Source organism: Ambystoma mexicanum, chromosome 1q, assembly GCF_040938575.1.
Source record: "Ambystoma mexicanum isolate Mex_15411 chromosome 1q, UKY_AmexF1_1, whole genome shotgun sequence".
NCBI classification, from domain to species: domain Eukaryota; kingdom Metazoa; phylum Chordata; class Amphibia; order Caudata; family Ambystomatidae; genus Ambystoma; species Ambystoma mexicanum.
In genome coordinates, this window is record NC_090922.1 from 1,531,913,743 (window position 1) to 1,531,936,792 (window position 23,050).

The following is a 23,050-nucleotide window of genomic DNA, read 5'->3' on the forward strand; positions in this document are numbered from 1 at the left end:
CAATGTGGTGCAGCTCGAGCCTATGCATTCGGCCTGTACATTATGCATTTGGTGTCACTGAAATATTTGTCGTGGAAAACGGCTTTACTTGTGGCCATCACTTCCACACGACAAGTGGGAGAGAATCTGGCCCTCTCCTGTAAACCACCTTATTTGACATTCCACAAGATGAAGGTTGTGCCACGGACGCACCCTTCCTTCATGCCAAAGGTGCCGTCTGACTTTCATCTAATCGAGCCCTTGGTTTTACCTGTATTCTTCTTTGTCGCCGGCTGAGAGGACTTTGCACTCACTGGATGTGGATAGAGCGCTGAAGTTCTATGTGGACCGCGCAAAGAGTTTCCGGAAGACGTCGTAGCTTTTTGTGAACTTTGGCCCTGTGAACCATGGGAAGGCCCTCTCCAAGGCTTCCATTTCCAGGTGGCTCTCCGGCTGCTTCACCCATTGTCACTGGTTAGCTAACCGACCGCTGCTTGGCTGTCCGAGAGCCCACTCTACCAGAGCGATCGCTGATAACGGCGTTCCTGTCTGGTGTGCCCCTGCTGGACATCTGCAGGGCTGCTACATGGAGGCCAATGCACATCTTCACGAAATTCTACTGTGTCGACAGGATTTCCAGGGAGGAGTCCAGAGTCGGCCAAGCAATTCTGCCAACCTGTTTGCTTGAAGGTGAGCCTGGTGAGGAGGTAAGAGATGCTTCTGTTGAGACTTGCCACCTCCCGTGGTTGTGCATGTGTGTGCTGCTATGTAGTCTTTATACATGAGCATGTGAACCCATGCTGGAGAAGGAAAAAGTTAGTTACCTGTAACCACTTGACCCCAAGCCGGTCAAGTGGCACAGCGAGTAGAGCACTCACTTTGACATCTGTGCAGAGCCTGCTAACGCAGGTTCGAATCCCGGCAGGGCCAAACTCAGCCTTTCATCCTTCCGAGGTTGGTAAATGAGCACCACACACCGTGGGTAATAATAAGCAGCGCTCAGATACCTGATGGTTCCTAACGGTGTACAAATGCGAAATGATGAATGAACTGTTCTCCAGCATGGATTCACATTCAAACCCTCCCGCCTACCCCTCTACGGCTCTTCTTGGTCATACTGCCATTTTACATGCTACCAAATCTGAAGATGGCTGCTAGAGGAGGGGTTTAGGTAGACAGCAGTCATTGGCTGGGGGCAGTATGACCCAGTGTCCAGTGATTGGTTGTTAGGAGAAAGACAGTTCAGAAATGAAACTGATTATTTATTTACTGAGTTCCCAGCCTGACAACTGGGAATATTCATGATCCATGCCACACATGCTGGAGAACAACAGTTACAGGTAAGTAACGTGTTTGTTCTTCACCCATGAAGGCCACTAGTCGTAGGTTTTGGGCCCCAGTTAAGCAAAGTTGGCTGCATGCAAAGAGTGCCCCGTTTGGTGTGCATTTTGGGTGCTATAAACTGAAACCTCTTGGGTCCATATGAGTCCGGTCCAACTGTTGAGGCGATGGGTCTGCCTGTGGACTGGACACAGCCCCTCAACTGGCTGTACCAGATATTTACTCTGGCAAGTTGGAATTCAACGCAAAGGCCGCTGGGTGTCTTGGGCTGGCTGCACAAACTCTCGGCCTCCCTTGAGCCAGATGTTAATCTGGGGGATCTGCCATGCCGTGCAAGGTTGCAGAAGCTTTTTGCAGGAGTTTGTCTGCAACCAATGTGTGTTTCGTGCCACAGCCCGCATGCATCAGGGTGCACATAAAACACAACACAAAAGAACGCCACAAGATACAAAAAATAACCATCAAAGCAGGATCAAATCAACTATTCAAAATAAACCGGTTTTCAGGGGTTGTAGTGCAAAAGGCACCAGCCTCCTTCTGGGTACCCTCCTAAGTAGACGTTAACCGGGAGCCTGTGGTTACAGTATCCTGCGCCTGCTCATATCCTAATGCAGCAGAAAAAAGTGGCTTGCAGGTGGGCGGCTCCTACTCTGTAACTCGTCTGGCAGTGACTTTAAGGGGAGGGGCGCAGGATGAGGCTAAGATTGTCAAAAAAGAAGCGTAAAAAGTAAAGATATGTTGCATGAAGGGCGGTAAAGTTGAACTATAGAAAAATTGAACATATGAAGTTAAGGACCAGATGGAAAGAAAATTGTCTAAGATAAGCCATCAAAAGCTCCTTAACAAGGTACCTAGTTTGGGACCTTGGAGGGTGTCCTTGATTAGCTTTTTTGTTGGATGCAGGGTCTTGTAAAGATGTATTTCTCTAGATTAAGAATGTTTTTGTGTCATTACTGGATCTTGTACCTGGCCGTAAGTATGGGCGGCTTCTTTGTAGTGTTTGTTTTCTGTCCTGAATTCTTCCAAAGAAAACTAAGCCCTGAGTAGGACCATAGGCCCATAGCCCCCCCCAAACCCCCCCCTTATTCTTGAAAAACTATAACTGCTGTAAGAGCGACCTTTCAAACCCCCACCATGATAAAGTATGCGCAGACTACTGACTGATCCGCCCCTGGTCAATATTGCCCAGGTAATTTCTGGTACTTTGCTCCCAAAATGTTTGTCTATTTTATTCATAGAGCGCACCTGACCCAGGGGTATCTGGGCGCATAGGTTACAGTGATGGTTACAAGATACAGTTACACAGTAATACCAATAATGCATTCACATTGCTGTAGGACAAATTAAATTGGCGAGGGAGGTAGGGTAAGAGAAGAACAGATATATGGAAAATAAGTATAGTTGAGGACGTGACTGCAAGGTGAAGTCAGATTAGTTTTTGTTCAATAACCAGGTAATGATGTGTCTTCTGAATATTTGAAGTGTTGGGCAGGTTTTGATGTCCTGTGTGAGCGTGTTCCACAATTGTGGGGCTAGAACTGTGAAGCTAGAGCCGCCAGCTCTTTTAAGGCAGTACCTGGGCACTGTCAAGCAGGAAGTGTTGGTGGATCTGGTGATTCTGGTAGCTGGTTTCTGCGTGAATTTGTCCATGAGATATGGTGGGGCTAGATGGTTCAGAGCTTTGTATGTGAGGCAAAGGGTTTTTAAGCCAATTTTGTTTTGTATAGAGCCATTTGCATAACATTCTTGTGGTGGAGATATGCTCTCTTCTAGGGATGTTTAGTGCGGCTCTAAGTGCATTATTTTGAAGAACCTGTAGTTTATTGATTTGTTGGCACCTAAATAGAGGCCGTTGCAATAGTCCAGGTTGGACTGCATAAGAGCTCTAGCCAGTATAAGGCAACTGTTCGAAGAGAGAAATGGTCTGCAAGCTCTAATCGGCTTCCCCGTGTAGGCAGTAGCGGAGGCAGTCATGTTTACTTGTTTGGTGAGATTGGTGTTGGAATCGAGGTAGAAGCCAAGGGTTTTTAAGTTTTTGGCAATTTGGATGTTCCCATCAATAGGGATGCTGCTATAGTTGGGACTGAGTTTGAGCAGGTTGTTAGGTGAGCCAACTAGGAGAAGCTCAGTCTTATCATCATTCAGGCAAAGGCCATGCGTGGCCATCCATGCCTGAATGATGGTGTAGACTTCAGAGTCGTAGATCCCTGATAGTGTTAGGAGTATCTGGGTGTCATCTGCGTAGTTGGTGTAGGTGACACCTAGACGGTCCAGTTTGTACAATATTTTTACAAAGCCCCTTTTCGACAAAGTGGCCGATACACATGAGCATGTGATGGGAATTGGGTCATCTGCCGCTGTGGGAGAGAACACACATAGTTCTGTTTGCGAGGAAGGAATCAATCCACGTGACAGCAGATTTGAGAAGTGTGCTGCCGATGAGAAGTGGTCACAAGATTTTGTGGTCCACCAGATCAAAGGCTGCTGAGAAGTATAACAGTTGTAGGATGGCAACTTTACCTTTTGTCTTTAAGGTCGTCAATTTGGCTCTTAAGGTCAACAAGGGCCGTTTCCGTTCCATGCGGAGGTCTAAAGCCGGATTGGCGAGTCCCTAGAATTTGGTTTGTCTCGATAATCCTGGATTTGCAAATATGCAACTCTGTCTAAAATGTTCAGTAAGGAACTGACTGTGGTGATCGGTCTATAATTCGTGGGTATAGATGGATATAGTGTTTTTTTTTTATTATTATTTATTTATTTATTTTAAGTAACGGGAGAACCCAGGATTGTTTCAGGTTGTTTGGGACAGTGTTGCTGGCGAATGAAGAATTTATGAGTTTGGTGATAAACGGATAGATCTCTAGCTTCATATTTTTGATTTGTGCAGGGCAGCGATCACCTTTGCAATTTGATGGTTTCAGTGAAGCTATGATTTTTTTTTTTTGTACCTCAGGTATGGATACCTGGTTGAATGAGAAACCTGAGTGAGGGTATACGGATGGTAGCATGGTTGGACTGGAAAGATTGCTGGTGGCAAGTTGGAGTCGTTATTGGCTATTTTGGACTGGAGCCCTATGATTTTGTTAGAGGGAGCATTTTGAATTCTGGCGCACCAGGGTTTGTCCTTGGTGCAGGTGTCAATAGGTGGATTGGGGTTTTCCAGTTCCTTTAAGATGTTAGAGTTCTTTCGTGCTGGAACCTGTCTGGTTTATTCTAAGATCGAAGGATTTTTTCTTAGTCTGGATTCTTTCTTTTTTGTACTTGGCAGTAAAGTTGATTAGGTTGACTTTATCTTCTGAGGAAGGGCTGGTTTTCCAGAGTGCCTCAAGTCTTCTTTTGTCTGTGCGTATGCGTTTAAGTTCAGGGGTGAACCAGGAGTTCAGATGCGCTCTCGGTTTACCTTTGCGCAATTTTATTGGGGCAATGGTATCTATGGCTTTGCACATGGCCTCATTGTAGGTGGAAACCAGCAGATTCGGGTCATTGGTGGTGGTGGTGGGTATGGAATTGAGTGTGGGGGTTACCAGAGGTATTATGGCCTCAGCAGTAATGTTACGTTTATTCCTTGTCAGACATGGAGGTGCGATGGGGAGTTTCTTAGGCTCTGAGTTATAAGCATTAATTTCTAAGGATAAGAGATGATCAGTCCACACGATTGGTGAGGAGTCCTTTAGGGTAATACTGCAGTTGAGGTCTGCTACCCAGTCGAGAGTCCTATCTTTCGTGTGAGTGGGTTGGGTACTTATTTGTAAGAAACCTTGCTCTGATAGAGGGTTGGCTGGTAGGTCTTTAGTATCGTTCTAACCGAGATTGAAGTCAACAAGGATGATGTTTTGTGCCATGGGTTTAGTATTTTCAGCTACTAATGTTGTAATATCTTCTTCAAAAAATCCGGAAGGGCCTGGTGGCCTGTATATTATGTGGTTGGTGATGGTATTTTTAGGAGAGATTTGGAACTTAAATGTGAGGCGTTCACAAGATGCCGGAGGAGATGAGGTGGCGAATCTCATGTCTACGGTAGATTTGAAGATGATGGCTATTCCTCCTCCTCGAGCGTTGGGTCTGTCGGCTCTGAAGATGGAATAGTTGTCAGGGATGGCTAAGGATAGAAACGGGCCGGCTGCATCATGCAGCCATGTTTCTGTAACCGCGAGGAAGTGTTATTGGATATGATAACATCTGCAATTTCCGGCGCTTGGGTTTAGTAGTCCCCTTTTATGGGAGTTGTTTTGGTACTTTTCTGGATAAGGTTAGGATAGTTGTCAACTGGGGTCATAGTCCTGATGGCGTGGGACGTTTTGCACGTGCGTATGGATTTAGCTGGTGAGCTGATGTTCATGGTGAGTCTGATGTTACGCTCTGTAATGTTAGGGTTAGTGGCACGTGTGCCTACTTGCTGTTTAGATGCAAAAGGTGTTTGAGTGAAGATGCCATGATTACGACTGGGTGTGGAGTCATAAATGAGACGGTGTGCAAGATCGTAGACGGTGACATCTAGTCGCCCCAGTGACAGGGAGGGAGCGGCTGTTGGCAGAATTGGAGTGGAGGTAAGTGTACTCGGGTAATCTGGGATTGGTGCTCGTTATGGTGTCAGGTGAGTGGCTGTTAAGCCTGGTGGTGGGAGAGAAATTGGAATTAGGGGGAAACGGTGGTCCAGAAGGCAGAAATGGTGTGGGGCAGGTGATAGGATGATGTCTGGGGCAGGCAAGTTTGGCCAGGCCATTTTTGCAGGCTACATAGTGGGTACCAAGGCATGGAATATTGTCTTGTATGATGCAATTTGGGAACATGATTAAGGTGAGCAGGATGTAAAGTTTATTGATAGTTTCTCGATACTTTGAGCTCTACCGTGAGTTTTCTGGAACCCTTTTGGCCCATGGTTTGTCTGATTATAGGAATGATCTGGATTGTGCAATGGCGTCTGTGCCACATGCTGACCTTGCAATAACCTTAACCTTCCATTTTTCACACCAGGAGAAATGCACACATTTGAGGCCTTGGACAGTGACCCAATGCTGGTGAAAACCATCAACGCCCAGTGCCCAGTTGGACGGCTAATCCAGCTCAAGGAAGGTGCTCAGGTAAATGAGAAGCGCATGGTACTTATTAGGGTTGCTGTGAGTACACATCTTCCTTGTGTGGTGGTAAAATGGACAAATGGTGCCGCTGGAGTTGAGCTTCAGTCTAAACCGTTTTAAATCTAGGATCCAAACATTGTCCTTTGGCATTTTTCATGTCTTCTTGGCCGTGAGCATTTAGTTGAGATGAGTTGCTCTTATGGCAGATTTTGTTCAACCTTCTGGGCTGTCCAACCACTAACCTTTAATAACCGAGCTGGAGGATTGAAGTTGTTCTTGCGCTCAGCCCCAGGCCTCCACCATTATCAGTGAAATGCACTATATGAATAGTTGGTCATGAAAATTATCTACAGTGTAAACATGTCTTCAAAGCAAAAAGTAGAGATTGCCTTAAAAAATAATGACTTCAATTCATGCCGGTCCGATGTCAAAGCGAGCGCTCTACTCGCTGTGCTATCGGTGCAGAGCCTGCTGACGCAGGTTCGAATCCCGGCAGGGCCAAACTCAGCCTTTCATCCTTCCGAGGTCGATAAAGGAGCACCACACACCGTGGGTAATAATAAGCAGCGCTCAGATACCTGAGGGTTTGTAGCGCTATATAAATGCTAAATTATTATTATAATATGAAATCTACTGCCATGAGTCGAGTCCAGTTCTTGGCCTCACAATCCCTGAACCCCCTTGTGGGGTACAGGAAAAATATCCCCGGACATGTAAGCACTTTCAAGTCACTTTAGATGGACTAGGGTAAGTAGAAGTGTCCCTTGAAGTACATGAGACAAGTCAGTATGCAAAATACCTAAATGGGGGAGGGGCGGGAATTAAAGGACCTCTCTTTTATTCAGCCGATGCAGACTTTGTGGCAAACCCCTCCAGAGGAGACCAAATGAGACTCAGTTGAAGAACCAGAAGTCTCACAGACCCCAAATGTTTTTCAATGGGTAACTTTTTAGAGACTCGGAGAATTTCCATCTCCCCACCCCCGCACCTGATGGAGCAGTGAGGGTGAGCATCCTAATAATTGACCACCCTCACCCCAGGACCCAGAGGAAGTACATGTGGCAACATTTTTTTCAAACTACTCCAGCAAGGTGAAGCAACCTAGAAGGGTTCAGCCATCTTTGTTTTATTGCCGTGACTTATGTAAACTAGTGCCCAGGTACTTGGACCCTGAGTCAAACTTGCCCCAACCCCTACAAGTGAAAAATACTAGTGAGGGACTCTGCGAAGATCCGATACCTAGTCGAGTCAGGGTTTTGTTGGTTGAAGTCTAGTGTTGTGCCCACCAAGCGGGATATGCCCAAACGTACATCCATCCAATATGGCCAGATGAGGGCTTAAAACGGCAGAATCAATGGGACAACTGGGAAACCCCTCCAACGGGTCAGCAGACCACCCACTTCCACGGAAGCAAGCAGGGACTGGGCAATGCCACTGAAAAAAGTGGCTGGCAAATGCCAGCTCACCAATTGCAAGAGTAGGCTAGGGAGGAAGGAGCCGTCCAACCATTCTGGCTTGCCATTGGAACTGCCACACAGTCTAGACCACCCCACCAGGATGCGAGTAAGAGATCCCAGGCCTCAAAACTGGTTAGAACCATTATGTAGGCTGACCTATGGACTCACAGAGCCCCCATTCTGAACTGCCATTTTAGGCCTACCTTGTGGTTGCCCTGAACAAGGAATGTCCTAAAATACGAAATGGCTGAGGGAAGGAATTAATACATTGGAGACCCAATAGTTAACAGAATGGTAGCTATTGGGGTACAAATATGGTAAAATGGCTTGCACGCTTGGTGAAGCTTAAATGAAACGTGACTGCCACCATCATCTAAAGGCCAATGCAGGATGATGTAATCAGCCTAGAGCAAATATGGGGTGCCTGTTTGCGCAGTCACTGTGCGAGACTACACAACCCTTCTCCAGCATGGGGTCTGCCATGGATTCACATGCTCATGAATATTCCCCGTCGTCAGGCTGGGAATCCTCGGTAAAGAAAAATCAGTATCAGTTTCGTTTCTGATCTGACTTTCCTAGTAGTAACCAATCACTGATCTCTGAGTCATACTGACCACTGCCAATGACTGCCCTCTCCCTAAGCCCCGCCTCTGGCAGCCATCTTCAGATTTTTACCGCACATTCAAGTGTTGGGATCCTCGTGCTATTGCTCTCGAGCTTTAGTGCGTTTTCGCGCTTTTTCATAGGAAAATTCTCTCTTTTTTTCGGTCAAAAGAGCCTCAAGCTCCACCGTTTCTATATCCGATCAACGGGGACCCATGTTGGATTCTTCTACGCCCCTCAAGGGTGAAGATTTCGTCGAGCCACGCTTTTGGAGGACTCCAGAAGTTTCTCAGGCCCATCTCGGACATGGCCCAGGAGAAGGGAAGCTCAACGCCCGGAAAGCTGTTCAGGGTCTGCCCTGCCTGTGAAACCTCCGACGGAGAAGAAAAAGGGGGGGCAGGAGGCCATCGTGGATTCGGCCTCAACCTCTGAAGAGGAGCTGATCGAAGTCTTAAGCCACGGCATTGGCGTGGAGGAAGGCCAGCCCGTCGGGAGGGACCCCGACGAGGGAGACGACGAACGTCGAGGGTACCAACGAGGTTCCTGTCTGCCCGTCGGAACCCCCTCAACCAGTGCCGCAAGACAACTCGGCGGCCATTTTCTTGGCTATACAGTCCTTATGCTCGGAGATGAGGGCGAGATTGCCGTTACCACCAACGGAGGAACCGCTCCCGACGGGGGACCCGGAGCCAGGCCCTTCTGGGAGCCCTCCTCCTAAGAGTTGAAGGATTCATCCTCCACCTCCTTTTCAACCATCGTGCCCTTCTCAGCCCTCAAACATGGCCGCGACGGGTACAGACGACGAAGTTTACAGCGAGGATCTTCCGTCGTCACCTCCTCCCCGGGCTTCCCCGCCCGACGAGATTGGATCGTTTCATGCCATGATCGCCAGGGCATCCGAGCTTTTCCAGCTCTGCCCGGAAGAGAAGAAGGAAGGCTTCCTTTATCAACGGCGCGAGGCCAAGAGGAAGACGGTCCTCGCTGTACCTCTACTGGACGATATCTGGGATGAGGGTCTTGCCCTCCTCAAGAACCCATCCACAACGCCTGCGAGAAGGGATTGGTACGAGAAGAAGTACCGGGTCCCGGACACGGCCCCCTTGTGCCTTCGGGCACAGCCGAACCCGGACTCGGTCGTCTCCACGGCGGCCCGGAAGAAAGCTGGGGGGCATCGGCCTCCACGTCAACTCCCTCCAAACCCCCCCCATTACCCCCCCCCAGACGGCGAGGGAAAGAAATTGGGCACGATGGGACGCAGGGTCATCTCATCGACGGCAATTAAGGCTGCCAACGTCTTGGCTAACGTAGCACGCTACGACAGGGAGTTGTGGTACAAGATCGCCCCCCCCCCCCCTGCTGGACTTCCTACCGGACGACAAGAGAGCAGAGGCCCTAGAGATCTTGCAGGAAGGAGAAGTGGTGTCGGACCATGCCATTACGGTAGCGACGGACATCGCTAATGCTGGTTTTCGCCAATTGGGCAAATGCGTGTGCCTTAGACGGCGTGGATGGCTGAAGGCAACGGACTTCCGGCAGGACGTGCAGACCAGAGTTTTGGACATGCCGTTCGACGGGAACAACCTGTTTGGGAAAACAGTGGACGATTCCCTGCAAGCCATCAAGGCGGACACGGAGACGGCCCGGGCTCTTGGTGTTCTCCAGCAACGACGGCCGCCCTTTCGGAGCACCGGAGGCAAGCAGGGGGCCTCCAAAGGTTCCGGTGGCGGATATTCCACCTACCGTCAAGCGGCCCGTTTGTCGTCACAGGAAGCCTACAGGGGACGAGGCAAGTCGGACGGACCCCGCCGTCGTTGCCAGGGAGGACAAGGTCGCAAAGCCTCGTCGAAGCAGGACTGAACCGGCCGTGGGGTCGGGCCCCCACCGAAGCACCCCGGTGGGAGGCCGGCTGGCGAACTTCGTCAGCGTTTGGGAGTCCATCTCCACCGACAGTTGGGTGCTGGACGCCCTGGCCCAGGGTCACGCGCTCGAGTTTCTAAAGAAGTGCCTGTGCGTTCCCCCCCCCCCCCCCCCCCCCCCCCCCCCCTGTGGCCAGGAAGGAACATCACGTCCCTCAACTTGTCTTGGAGGTAAAGGCGATGCTCAAGAAAGGCGCCATCGAGCTCGTCCCAAAGAGGCTTTGGGGCTCCGGAGTTTACTCAAGATACTTCCTCGTGCAGAAGACAGGGGTTGGCGTCCCATCCTGGACCTACGACGACTGAACAAATTCATCAAGGCACAGAAGTTCCGGATGGTCACCCTCCAACACGTCCTGGGTCAGCTGGAGGAGGGCGATTTCCTGTCGTCGTTGGATTTGGAGGATGCTTACTTCCATATCCCCATCCTAAAGGGACACCAAAAGTTTCTCAGATTCGTGGTCCAAGGGCAGCACTACCAGTTCAGAGCCCTCCCCTTCGGATTGAGGTCGGCACCCAGGGTGTTCACCAAGTGCCTCGCACCGGTGGCGGCGCGGCTGCGCCTGGAGGGGATCCACGTCTACCCCTACCTGGACGACTGGCTCATCCGAGCAAAGACAAGGGAGCTCGCCGCGGAGCACACGGCCAGGACCGTCCAACTACTCACGGACCTGGGATTCTCCATAAACTACGCCAAGTCCCACCTGGTGCCCACGCAAGACGCACTGTTTCTGGGAGCGAAACTCGACACAGTGGCGCTTCTGGCCTCGCTGTCTGAGGAAAGGACGAGGGCCATCTTGGGCAAGGTGCACCGGATGCTGGTTGCAGACGCGGCCAAGGTGAGGTCTATCAAATCCCTCCTAGGAATGATGTCTTCTTGCATTTATCTCATCCGCCTGTGCAGGCTTCGGATGTGCCCGTTGCAGGAGTTCCTGGACGCTCGCTGGATCCAGACGACGGGCACCTTCGAGGACAGGATCACACTCGACGAGAGTTTCCGACGAGCGATCCGGTGGTGGGGCACCCGCGCGCATCTGACGGCGGGCATGGACTTCCAGACCCCGGGCCACCAGAAGGCAGTGACCACGGATGCCTCCCTGGAAGGGTGGGGAGTGCACACCGAAAATCTGCACGCAAGAGGCCTTTGGCTTCCGACTGAGAAATCCCTCCATATCAGCGTCCTGGAGCTCTGTGCAGTGTTTTGGCCCCTCCGGTTCTTTCTTCCGTCCCTCAAGGGCAAGGTGGTGAGGATCTTCACCGACAACACCACCACCATGTTCTACATCAGGAAGCAGGGCGGTACCAGATCCCCAGCCCTGTCCAAGGAGGCGCAGGATCTGTGGCATTGGGCCGTCGCTCAAGGGATGTTTCTGGTGCTGTTTCATCTGGCAGGAATAAAAAACACCATCGCCGACTCGCTCAGCAGAGAGCTGCCCTCGTGCCACGAGTGGGAACTACGACAGGATCTAGTGGACCGCCTCTTCCGACGGTGGGGCACACCCCAGATAGATCTGTTCGCGACGGCGACGAACTCCAAGTGCCGGAGGTTCGCCAGCAGGTTTCCCCAGCCGAGGAGCATGGTCTCGTTCCCCTGGGAGGGCCTGTTTCTATACGCGTTCCCTCCTTTGCGGTTGCTGATCCGGCTCATCAACCAGCTCAAGAGCTCACGGTGCAGGATGATCCTTGTCGCACCTGCGTGGCCGAGGCAGATATGGTTCCCGGACCTTCTGGACTTGTCCCCGTCGATCAAGCTGCCAGTGGACGCGGATCTTCTCTCCAGGGAAGGAGGCGCCATCCTCCATCACGACCCGAAGTCGCTGAACTTGCAGGCCTGGCTCCTGCAGCGCTAGAGTTTGGAGGTTACAACCTACCGGCCGACTGCAGAGAGCTTCTTGCAAAGGCCAGGGCGTCCTCAACTCTTAAATGCTACGGGCACAAATGGAAGAGGTTCTGTCCGGTGCTACGCACAGAAGATTAACCCTCTACGGATTACGGCTCCGCAAGAACTGCCATACCTACTGACCTGACGCTGGCCAAGGCTGGACTAGCGCACGCTTCCATCAAGATTCATCTTGCGCGATCTCCCGATACACCAGAACCACGGGACGGATGTCTTTGTGGTCTCATCGTCTGGTGAAAGAATTCATGAAGGGACTTTTCAGATTGTTCCCGCCGGTAAAGGCTCCGGCCCCGGCATGGGAGCTCAATGTGGTGCTGACCAAGCTCATGGGACCTCCGTTCGAGCCTATGCACTCAGCTTCATTGAAATTCTTGTCGTGGAAAATAGCGTTTCTTGTGGCCATCACCTCCGCATGACGAGTGGGAGAGACCCAGGCCCTTTCCTGCAAGCCCCTGTACTTGACTTTTCATGACACGAGGGTAGTGCTCAGGACGCACCCCTCCTTCATGCCCAAGGTGCCGTTGGACTTCCACCTCAACGAACCCTTGGTGTTGCCTGTTTTCTTCCTGTCGCCGGCTGAAAGGACTTTGCACTCGCTGGATGTGGCTAGAGCGCTGAAGTTCTACGTGGACCGCACGACGAGTTTTCGGAAGACGTCACAACTTTTTGTGAACTTTGGACCTGTCAATCAGGGGAAGGCTCTCTCAAAGGCTTCCATTTCCAGATGGCTCTCCGGCTGTATCATGTACTGTCATCGGTTGGCAAACCGACCGCTGCCCGGCCGTCTGAGAGCCCATTCCACCAGAGCGATCGCAGCTACCACGGCGTTCCTATCTGGTGTGCCCCTGCTGGACATCTGCAGGGCTGCTACGTGGAGGTCGACGCACACCTTCACGAAATTCTACTGCGTCGACCGGGATTCCAGGGAGGAGTTCAGGGTCGGCCCAGCAGTGCTGCGCAACCTGTTCGCCTAAGGTGAGCCTGGTGAGGAGGTAAGAGATGCTTAATGTTGAGTTGTTGTATTGCTTAATGTTGAGCCTGTTGCCACCTCCCGTGGTTGTGCATGTGTGTACTGCTATGTATTCTTTTATTCATGAGCATGTGAATCCATGCCAGACCCCATGCTGGAAAAGGAACAAGTTACTTACCTGTAACTGTTGTTCTCCGGCATGGATTCACATGCGAACCCTCCCGCCTACCCCTCTGCAGCTCTTCACTTGGTCATACTGCCACTTCACGTGCTACCAAATCTGAAGATGGCTGCCAGAGGCGGGGCTTAGGCAGAGGGCAGTTATTGGCTGTGGTCAGTATGACTCAGAGATCAGTATGACTCAGAGCTCAGTGATTGGTTACTACTACGAAAGTCAGTTCAGAAATGAAACTGATACTGATTTTTCTTTACCGAGGATTCCCAGCCTGACGACGGGGAATATTCATGAGCATGTAAATCCATGCCAGACCCATGCTGGAGAACAACAGTTACAGGTAAGTAACTTGTTCCTTGTCCTCTGTAACCCAACCTATTGGTAGAGGCCTGTATTACACAAGTTGGTAGTGTGACTGAGCAGCCAGACCTATCAAGAGGGGTCAATGTGAGCTGTATAGATGAAAGCAGTCAATTAAGGTTTCAGTTATAAATGTATATTTATTTACACAAGTTTTAGTAAAGCATTTTTTTAAAAAGGCAATTGTTTGTAACAGTCAAGCAAACTTTGGAATAACTTCAACAGTCAAAGTTGATGAATACTCTTTGGATATGCTAATACATTTCTCCTACCCCCTGAAGTGACTTCAATTACAAAGATAGTATCTGCATTTATATATAACACCAACATACTTGGTAGACTCCGATTTTCAGAAAGGAAGGGTTAAGAAAAAAAATAGAAGGGTTAGAACATACTTTCTTTAAAAAATGACGGTTGGAATCCTCCAATGAAATCTAGGGAAGCCTTTCCCAGCAGTAAAAGTGTTCAAGGAATTGCAGCTTATGGAGGGACAAGCAATGCTAAAGTCAATGGATTTAGAAGAGTGCCTTTAGGGAGCGAGGACAGCCAAAGTCACTTGGCCAAGTCTATAGTGCTGATGCACTTCTTGGATAAAAGTCTTCACAAAGTCAGTTCAGAAAATCACTGTAGGCACACAAGCTGTTGAGCCGGTTCAAAGGGGAGTTGAAATCAACCCTTAAAGCTAAGTGCAATTCTCGAGTGAGAAATCACAATTTAAGGCACAATTTTAGAAGAAAATGGTCTAGCTGTATTCTGTCTTGCTACAGCCAAGCAGACCCTGGTTCCTGAGCCTCAGTCATGGGGACAAGAGGGAGGACGTCTGGAATGCTCCTGCGGCAGTACTTGAGAAGGTCGTCTGCAGCTACGGGCTCTCTTCGATTCAGCGGCACTTCACGGTTTCAGCGCTTCACAAACGGCACTGATGCAGAACGAATATCTCCAGTTTGATTTTCCTTGCTCCCTCAGTCCTGGACTCTGGTGAGGGATTTCCTGCTTCTGTAGTGTCCTTGGGAGGCTCCTAGAGCTTTTGGCTGGATTCATTCCGCGGCAGACGTTGCACTCGGTTATGGACACGCAACCCTTGGCATTGGGCTTCTGCAGCAACGGAGAAGCACAGCAAGTCTGAGATTGCAGCAAAGTGGAGTTCGTCTCCGGGTTAGTTGGTCCCACTAACCCAAGGGGAGAAGTCGTTCCATCTGGAGCTTATCTGTCGTTACGAAAAAGTCAGCACCGCAGCAGGGCGTCACTGGGCCTTTGAGATCCAGGAGGTTGCAGCAGGCTTCTCGTCATGATTTATGCATCGGATGTTTCTTCCAGTGGTCGACTGTACCTCCTGTCCAAAAATAATCTGCCTTTTAAGCAAGTTTCCCATTCATTCACAGCCTAGGCTGTCAATCACACAGCAGGTGGCTGTCCTTTCAGGACAGCCAGCTGGCCAAACGGGACCGGTTTTGTGCCACCACACCTAGAGACAAAGGATGGGAGTTTCGGGGATCATCCCTCACTTCCTGCCCTTCCAGGCACACTGGAGCCAGGGGCAGAATTCAGGGCTTAAGCCCGCCAAAGCCAAAACATACAAAGGGCTCATCTGTCTCGCCGCACAGAGTAAAAGCAAAGAGAGACCTCACAAACAGAAAACTGCAAAAAAAGACGGGCCATTTTGACAAAATGGACCCCCAAGTGTGCTATATTACAGTGGTGAGGGTTCAGCCTGAGGTAGAAAAGCACAATGGTGGTAAAAAATAAACCACTGCTACCAGCCATTTAAAATGGGGAAGATAACATAAAAATGTTACATGTGAAAGTAGGATAAGGGGCTACTAAGTAACCCACCAGCACGCCACATAAGATGGGGTGCTGGACCTACAAAGAGAAAAGGTAAATAAAGTAAATTTCACTTTACTATTATTGAACTGTAGTTCATCCAAGAAAAGGTATTTGAACCTGAAGAGAAATCCAAAGGACCTCTCAGTGACACTGCACTGAAAGTGCTGTGTATCACTAATCAAAAAGCAGATGCCTATGGAGTCTCAGGCTCCAAAACCAGTGAAAACATAAAATGCAAATCTGGGGAAAAACGCGAGCGAGTGATAAAAGGTCCCACTCACTCGAGAGTTAGTCTTAAGGCCGGCAAAAGAGCTGGGCATCTCAAAGGTTCAAGGGGGAATTAGCAAAGAAATTAACATTCTCCCTAGTGCCTGTGATTGGTGGGATTGGACACTTTGTTATGGGTGACTCATGACTGTCTACCTTTGGGGGAGGGCAAGGGGGGGGCGGGGGGGTTAGAGGCTGGCAGTGGCACGAGGACTTCAGGAGAAGGCCTTCTTTCCACCAAGAATAGGCCAGTGATCCAAATAAATAGGGGTCGAAGTAAAACATGACGGGGCCTAGAATTCACACCGTGCTGTTCTGTTGTCGCCATTGCAATTGCGTACTAATGTGGGGGCTGCATCACAATACCTGTTGCTCACCCTTATTCTCTGACATTTCCTGAAGTTGTTCTTGGTTTCGGTTTCAGGTGATGCTGGCGAAGAACCTGGATGTGAGCCGTGGCCTGGTGAATGGAGCGCGAGGCGTGGTGGTTGGCTTTCAAGCTGAAGCCAAAGGTGGGTCTTGCTCACTTTTGAGGAAACCACATATACGCTTGTGCCTTATGCTATCGGTCCTCTTATTGTGGTGGGTCAGGACACACTCGTGTATAACATTATTAGATGAACTAATGAAAAGAACGATGCCTACCTTGCTCTCCGTCTATGCGCTGGTCCCTACCGAACAAAGGTGCTCGCACGTGAATGAATGAGATCCAGCCACTGTCCAACTGATGCAAATTTACCCTACCACTATCTTAAAGACAGGATAATGGCGCACATCTGGGCTCTTGCTTCTCGCAAGTTTGCTGCTCAAGTCTTGATTTTTATAGTTTCTTGTGACTTCCTTAATCAGGTTACACACTTCTCTTAGTACTACTTTACTTTTTGTTCCTTCTTCACATGGGATTTCCATTATGTAGTTATCCATTCCTTGTTGGATGAGTTTCTTTTTATTTATTTATTTTTTCTTCCCTCCATCTCAAGTAGAGCATTGATTCAAGTGCAAAGACTGTTTGGAGTTCACGTCTAATACTGTCCATTCATGACCATCCTACTCCTACACACCTGATTCACACAGTATTGAATGAGCACTTACCATGCGGAGATACTCTAGTACCTTAATCGGTTCTGAAAACAGTGCCCTTTGTAAAGTAAACCTTTGTATTAGTAGAATTATGACTTTACGCGAGTCTGCCATGAATTACTTGCATCATCAAGACTAATTTTTTTTCTATTGGCAATACAACTCTCCTCTGGCTAAAATCATTCCAGACCAAAACATGCTGGATAGTGCTATTCAAGTTGGTACCTCGGAAAACAACATGTATGATCTTGCATGGCGCATCACTGTCCCTCAACATTTAATGACCTCGCCGCCCCCACACCCTGATGATTAGGTTAATCAAACATAGCCTCACCTGCTACAATTACGCAGATGACACTGAAATCTATAAAATCATGCCCGCGAAGAAAACTCACTGCCTCACTGCACTAAACCAATGGATGAGCAGCAACAGCCTTAAACTCCGGACAAAACTGCAATCCTGATTGCACCCAACGACGTGTTGAACCATCAGTCCACGGAGTCTGGAAACGGTCAGACATCTTTACATCCTTATGGCTAAAGAACCAACACTAGAACCACAAATCAACGCAGAAATGATTCAATCGACACATGATCAAGATGTTTACCTTCACACACAATGCTCGCTGTCCTGTCAAGAATAGACTACGCAAACCGCATCTACCTCGAATACCACATGAGGAAGCTACAACCAATACATAATGCAGCGGCAAGACTACTCCTTGGACTGAAGATGCTCATCACCCCAGCGCTAGGAACACTGCATTTGTTACCAGTCAAACTAATAGCACTGAGCAATCCACTGCCATGGAAAATTAATTGGGGTTGGGGGGCATGGGGGGGGCTCAGCGTTCTCTGCATAGCGGTGAAAACTAGAACTTGCTGGCAAGGGAAATCTGAACAGATCACCTACAATTCTGGAAACTATTAAACATGGTTCTTCAACTCACCAAGCAGAAGAGAAAACCAGAGACCACCACCACTGCAATGCAAGAAAACACTAGGAAACTGGGACCACCCGAACAAATATTCGACACTACACCACTTACTGCCCGTATAACCAAACAAAAGCTAGTCCTCGAGGGTCAAATGGTAAAGGTTGTGGTTCCTGCAAAGGTCAATCGTGTGGAACAGTTCATGTTGCAAGAACGATGATGTACTGCACGGACAGAAGTGGAAATATTTTTCGTGCATGGATTTGAAACCTGCAATTCGATGGATGTTTTGGACTAGGACTCCAATGATCGCTCACTGTTGCCTCTGCTGGATATGACAGGTGGATGTTGTAGTGTGAAACCTCTGGTTCATGGGCGTGAGCCCCGTTCATGAGCATTCACAGGCTTTTTATTAGTCGAGGTTTCCAGTTGCATTTCCATTCCTTGGGGCCAGGTGACCGATGCCTTGAGTGGTTGAAGCTTATTGGTAGAACAGGCTTTGCTGGCTTTGCCTGTAGTTCTCTCCTTATGAAATGTCTATTTTAATTGTATGGGAAACTTGAACTAGCTCCACAAACTCCAGTGACTTTGGCAGGTGTTTACCTGAACACTTAGTCTATGGATTGAGTCCATTAAGTTTTTATGCTAGACAGTAATTTTAGCTTGTGCCACTGATTTACTATGCATTTTAAAATCCATGCGTTACACCCATACCTCCTACAATATGGCAAATATTCCATACTTGTAATCGTCTGTCTGATGCTTGTATCTGCATAGCATGGGTTATATAGGCTGACATCTAGTGGTTGGTGCAGAGTATTGCATGGCTTATTTTTCGAAAGTCAAAAAGGGACACTGACTGGGTGTATTTAAGACTATCCCTAGTGTGGCGTGCACTGCACCCCATGGTCCTTCACGCGTTGATGAACTTGGCTTGTTTGGTTTCTGACACGAGGGAGCATGAAGCCTGTGTACAGGAAGGTGCAGAAAGGTGTAAGTTGTCCATGCACCATCAACTCCAAGAGGGGGGGGATGGGCGGGTGCATGTGATGCAAGCATTGGAGGATTACAGGTATTTGTCTTCTGAGGCTTGTGGATCTGCTTCAAATCAGGTGCTTTGCGTAGACCAGCAAGCAGTACCTAGAGAAGGAAGTGGGTTGTTAGAAGCTACAGCAACAAATATGCCTCACGACCACTTGACCCACTTGGGAATTGTTGGGTTGAATTCTCATAAATGTGCTAATTCCCTTCACCTTAGAGACCCCCAGCAACTTTGCTGCATTTTGAGGACTTGATTTTTATTTATTTTTTTACCTGGAAAGAGTGAGCCTTTTTTCTCCCACTCTTGTATTTTGATGTGTGTTTTTCTCTATTGTTCTTTGATTAGGGAGTTTTAGAGAACTCCATGGCATCATCTTCATGTGTTACACAGCACCTTCAGTGCAGTGACACAGGGATGTCTTTTAGACTTCCTAAGGTTTAAATACCTTCTCTGGGATAAAATACTGTTTCCCAGAGAATGTAAAGTTAAATTGACTTTACTAGTCTCTTCTAGACCCAGCACGTCTCTTCCTAGACCCAGTACACACTCACTATCTTCGATCTTCCTGTAGAGTGCTGAAGGGGTTACCTAGTATACCCTGTGTCTAGAAACTCACGTAGCAGTCAAATGCTACCCTTTCCTATCGAATTTGCTGGTGGCAGTGGTTTTACAACGAACTACCATGATTTTTGCTGACCGCGAACATCGGTAGCTAAAAATCACAGAAGCCATGTTTTTCAAGATGGCACCTTAAGCCCCTTTGTTTAAACAGGTCCCGGTGGTCTTTTTTCACCATTTCGTTTTGGAAAAGTCCTAGTGTTTGTCTCTGCGTGCCAAACCAGGTTTGGTCCCTTTGTTTTTATGCCTTTTGGCAGGCTTCAGGATTGAAGACCGCCTCTGGCGTCTGAGTGTCTGGGGTGGGCAGAAAGTGAGGGAGGTGCCCGAAACTCCTGTGCTTAGTCGCTTAGGAGACCCAAATGCACTCTGGCGTGATTGGCTGACTGTCCGGAAAGGACAGCCACCCTGCTGGGTGAGTGACAGCTAGGCTGGAATGAAAGGGAGAAAACTGTTTAAAAGGCGAGTCTCTTGGACTGGAAAGCAGAGTCAACCAATGGAACGAAAGAACCAAAGACTAGCTGGAAGAGGACGGCTGCTGCAACTCCTGGACCGTTGGTTTGCACGGTGAAGGCCCTGCTGCAAGTCCGAATTGCCAAGTTCATCTCGACGGAGAAGCCCCTTCAAGGACGGCTTCTTCCTTTGAGTTGGTTGGTGGGATCAATCAACTCGTAAGCCACCTAGATACCATACTCTGAGCTGGTTAGGCTTAACCAGGGGAAAGGACACCAGCTTGTGTGCTTGACGACAGCTACTCGGAACGAAGATCTTCCTTTGTGCCAGCTTGTTTGACCAGTCCCTGTGCAGTGCCGGAGTCCCCTTATATTCTCCCTTTTATCCCCACGACTGAGACTCCGGAAAAGCGAGACCGGCAGGAACCAACGTCGTCAGCTGCATCTTTTCTTTAAGGTACTGTGCCAACCCAATTGAGAGAACTTGCCTCTCGCGGTGAAAACTTTCCCAACTTGCAAGCCTAATCAGCTTGAGACCCAACATATGATTATTTTCATACAAACTACTTCTGAGAACTTTGGCAAATATTTTACTGTTTACTACAAGAACTGCTCTTTCCTATCCAAGACACTAGCCCATTGTCTGGCCTAGGCCTATTGAACTAATCGAGTCCCCCTAGTGAACTGAAACTATTTGCACTGCTTAAGAAGATATTTGCGATCTATTCTATTAATTTGTGCCTTTATACTCCAATTTAAATGACTGAAATGCTATTTTGCTCCTATTTCAGGGGAGCCTGATTTACTCAAACATATCGGTTTGGTAGTGAAGTGTTTGTGTATCATATTAAGTTGCCACCTTCTAGTGAATGTTTTCTAAATGACTGTGTAATAAATTAATAAGTGTTTTACCAAGAAACCTTGAGTGTCTACTTAAACCACTGTGATTGTAAGACCTTTTACTGCTCACATTCCCTCTTGAGAGAAGCCTGGCTGCTCAGATAGATGCCACCACAAACTGTGTAGTGCAGGCTTATACCAAAGGTTTACACACGTAGTCCTAATTGTATGTGGTGGCCCCAGAGGGTACTGCATGCAATTCTGCCTACCAGGAATCTGATCTCTGATTATCCACAGTAGTGTTGTGTGAGTGTGAATGGAACTCCATGTAGCTGCTTTGTAAATTGGTTCTAAAGTACTTCTTTATTTTTTTGTAATGTTTTTTTTAGAATAGGCCAGTGCCTCGGGTAGAGTGCGCTATGTGCGTGCATGGTGATGTTTTCTTTTAATGAGAATGGCAGAGTTCATGCAATGTATAGAAATATCTGATTTAGAGACTGGATACCCTTGTCTGCGAGCAGCTAAGGAATCTAAGAATTGTCCTTTTCTCCTTATTGGTTTTGTTTGGTCTCGGTAGTACTGATTGTTAAGGAGAATCTTCATTTCTGTACCAATTCCCTTTAACCTCTTTTGCTGGTCTCAAGACTTTTTAGTTTTAACTACTTAGTGATACTTGTGATTTTTTTTTTTTGTTTTTTTTTTTTTCTCATCCCTCATGTGTTTTCCTGACTATAATTGTCTGTTTCTTACTGTTTTATGGAGTCTGGTAAACTCCATAGGCATCTGCGTTTTGCTTTGTGACACAACACCTTCTGTGCAGTGCCAGTAAGAAGTCCCTTGGCCTTCTCTTAATGTTTAACTACTTTTTCTTGGATGAACTACTGTTCCCAAGAATAGGCAGATGACCCCTGTTTTACCTTTTTATTTTATGGGTCCAGCACACACCACCCGTATGTGGGGTGCTGGGGGTTTTACATAGTAACTCATTTATCCCACTTCTCATGTAACATTTTGTTACACTAAATCACTTGAATGGCTGGTGGCAGTTTCTTTTTTTTTTTTTACTACCCAATAACATGTATCTGCAGGCTGATACCTCAGCTGCAGTGCTGCACTCAAGGCTTACCGTTTTCCCAAAATCATCTTTGTTAGCCATTTCTTCTCAGTTTCTTCTTGGTATTTAGTCCGTTAAAGGTATTTGTACCGCGCACCGTCGCCAACGGAGTTGGTCCCCAGGCGCTCTGGCGGATCTGCAAAGGAGAAGGCGGGATGGGTTAGTAGGGTGAAGAGGGAGTAGGATAGTGACAGAAAGTGTTCTGTTGGCAGCTTCATCTCGGTATACACTGTGTGCTGAGCTTTGGTGCAAGTATCGGAGCGATGTCAGTCCTCGTGTGCTGTTGGGGCGTTTTATGTGTTGTGTTGTGGTGTGGTGAAGTGCATGCGGTGCAAGAGGTGGTGGTTTTTTTTTTTTTTTTTTTTTTTGAGTTAAGTATGCAGAAACGTTGAGCTTTTTGGTTGGTGGGTTATGTTTTGCAGCACATTCTCACAGTATGGCTAAATGCCTAGATTTCGGGTGTCCTGTGTGGTGCGAAAACAGCTAGATTTGAAAGTCCTTTACAGGGGGGGGGGTTAAAAGGCATACGCCTAATGGGACCGTTAGTATAGTACCATACACAGCTGGGGTTGAAAAACAATTGAATAATTCAGCTAGATTTGTTGTTTGAGTCATGTGTTTTGTCTTTGGCGGGCTTCAACCCTGAAGCCCACCCAGGCTCCAGTGTGTCTGGAATGGCAGGCACTGAGGTAGGGTCCTGAAACTTCCCTGTCCTTATCTTGGTGTGCCTGAGTGAAACCAGTTTCTATTGGTTAGATGTCCAGGAGGACAGCCACCCTGCTGGGTGATTGATGGCCTAGTGCTGTGGAGGAATGGGAACTTGTGAAAAACCGAGGTTATTGGGACTAGGAGAGTCGACCACTGGAGGACAACATCCGAAGAAGCCGTGAAGACGCCAGCAGCAACCCCCCTGGACCGCAAAATGTCAGGTGAAGCCCTGCAGCTGTGCTGACCCCGTTTTCGAATCGATGGGGAAGACCCATAAAGGAAGACTCCCTCCTTTAGGCTGCATGGACCAACTAGCCTAAAGACTATCTCTATTATGGCATAACCCCTGACTTGCTGCGACTTTCCAAGGCTGCAGAAGCCCAATACCTGGGGT

At 48.4% G+C, this 23,050-nt stretch overlaps 1 protein-coding gene across 1 annotated transcript in view; it reads left to right on the forward strand.

Moving 5' to 3' along the window:
• PIF1 (PIF1 5'-to-3' DNA helicase) overlaps window positions 1-23,050 on the forward strand; it is a 71,180-nt gene that overhangs the window by 40,964 nt on the left and 7,166 nt on the right. Inside the window, exons 9-10 of the mRNA XM_069642461.1 lie at window positions 6,295-6,401; window positions 16,295-16,382. Coding sequence (XP_069498562.1) covers window positions 6,295-6,401; window positions 16,295-16,382 — 195 coding nt within the window. The remainder of the gene's footprint in view (window positions 1-6,294; window positions 6,402-16,294; window positions 16,383-23,050) is intronic.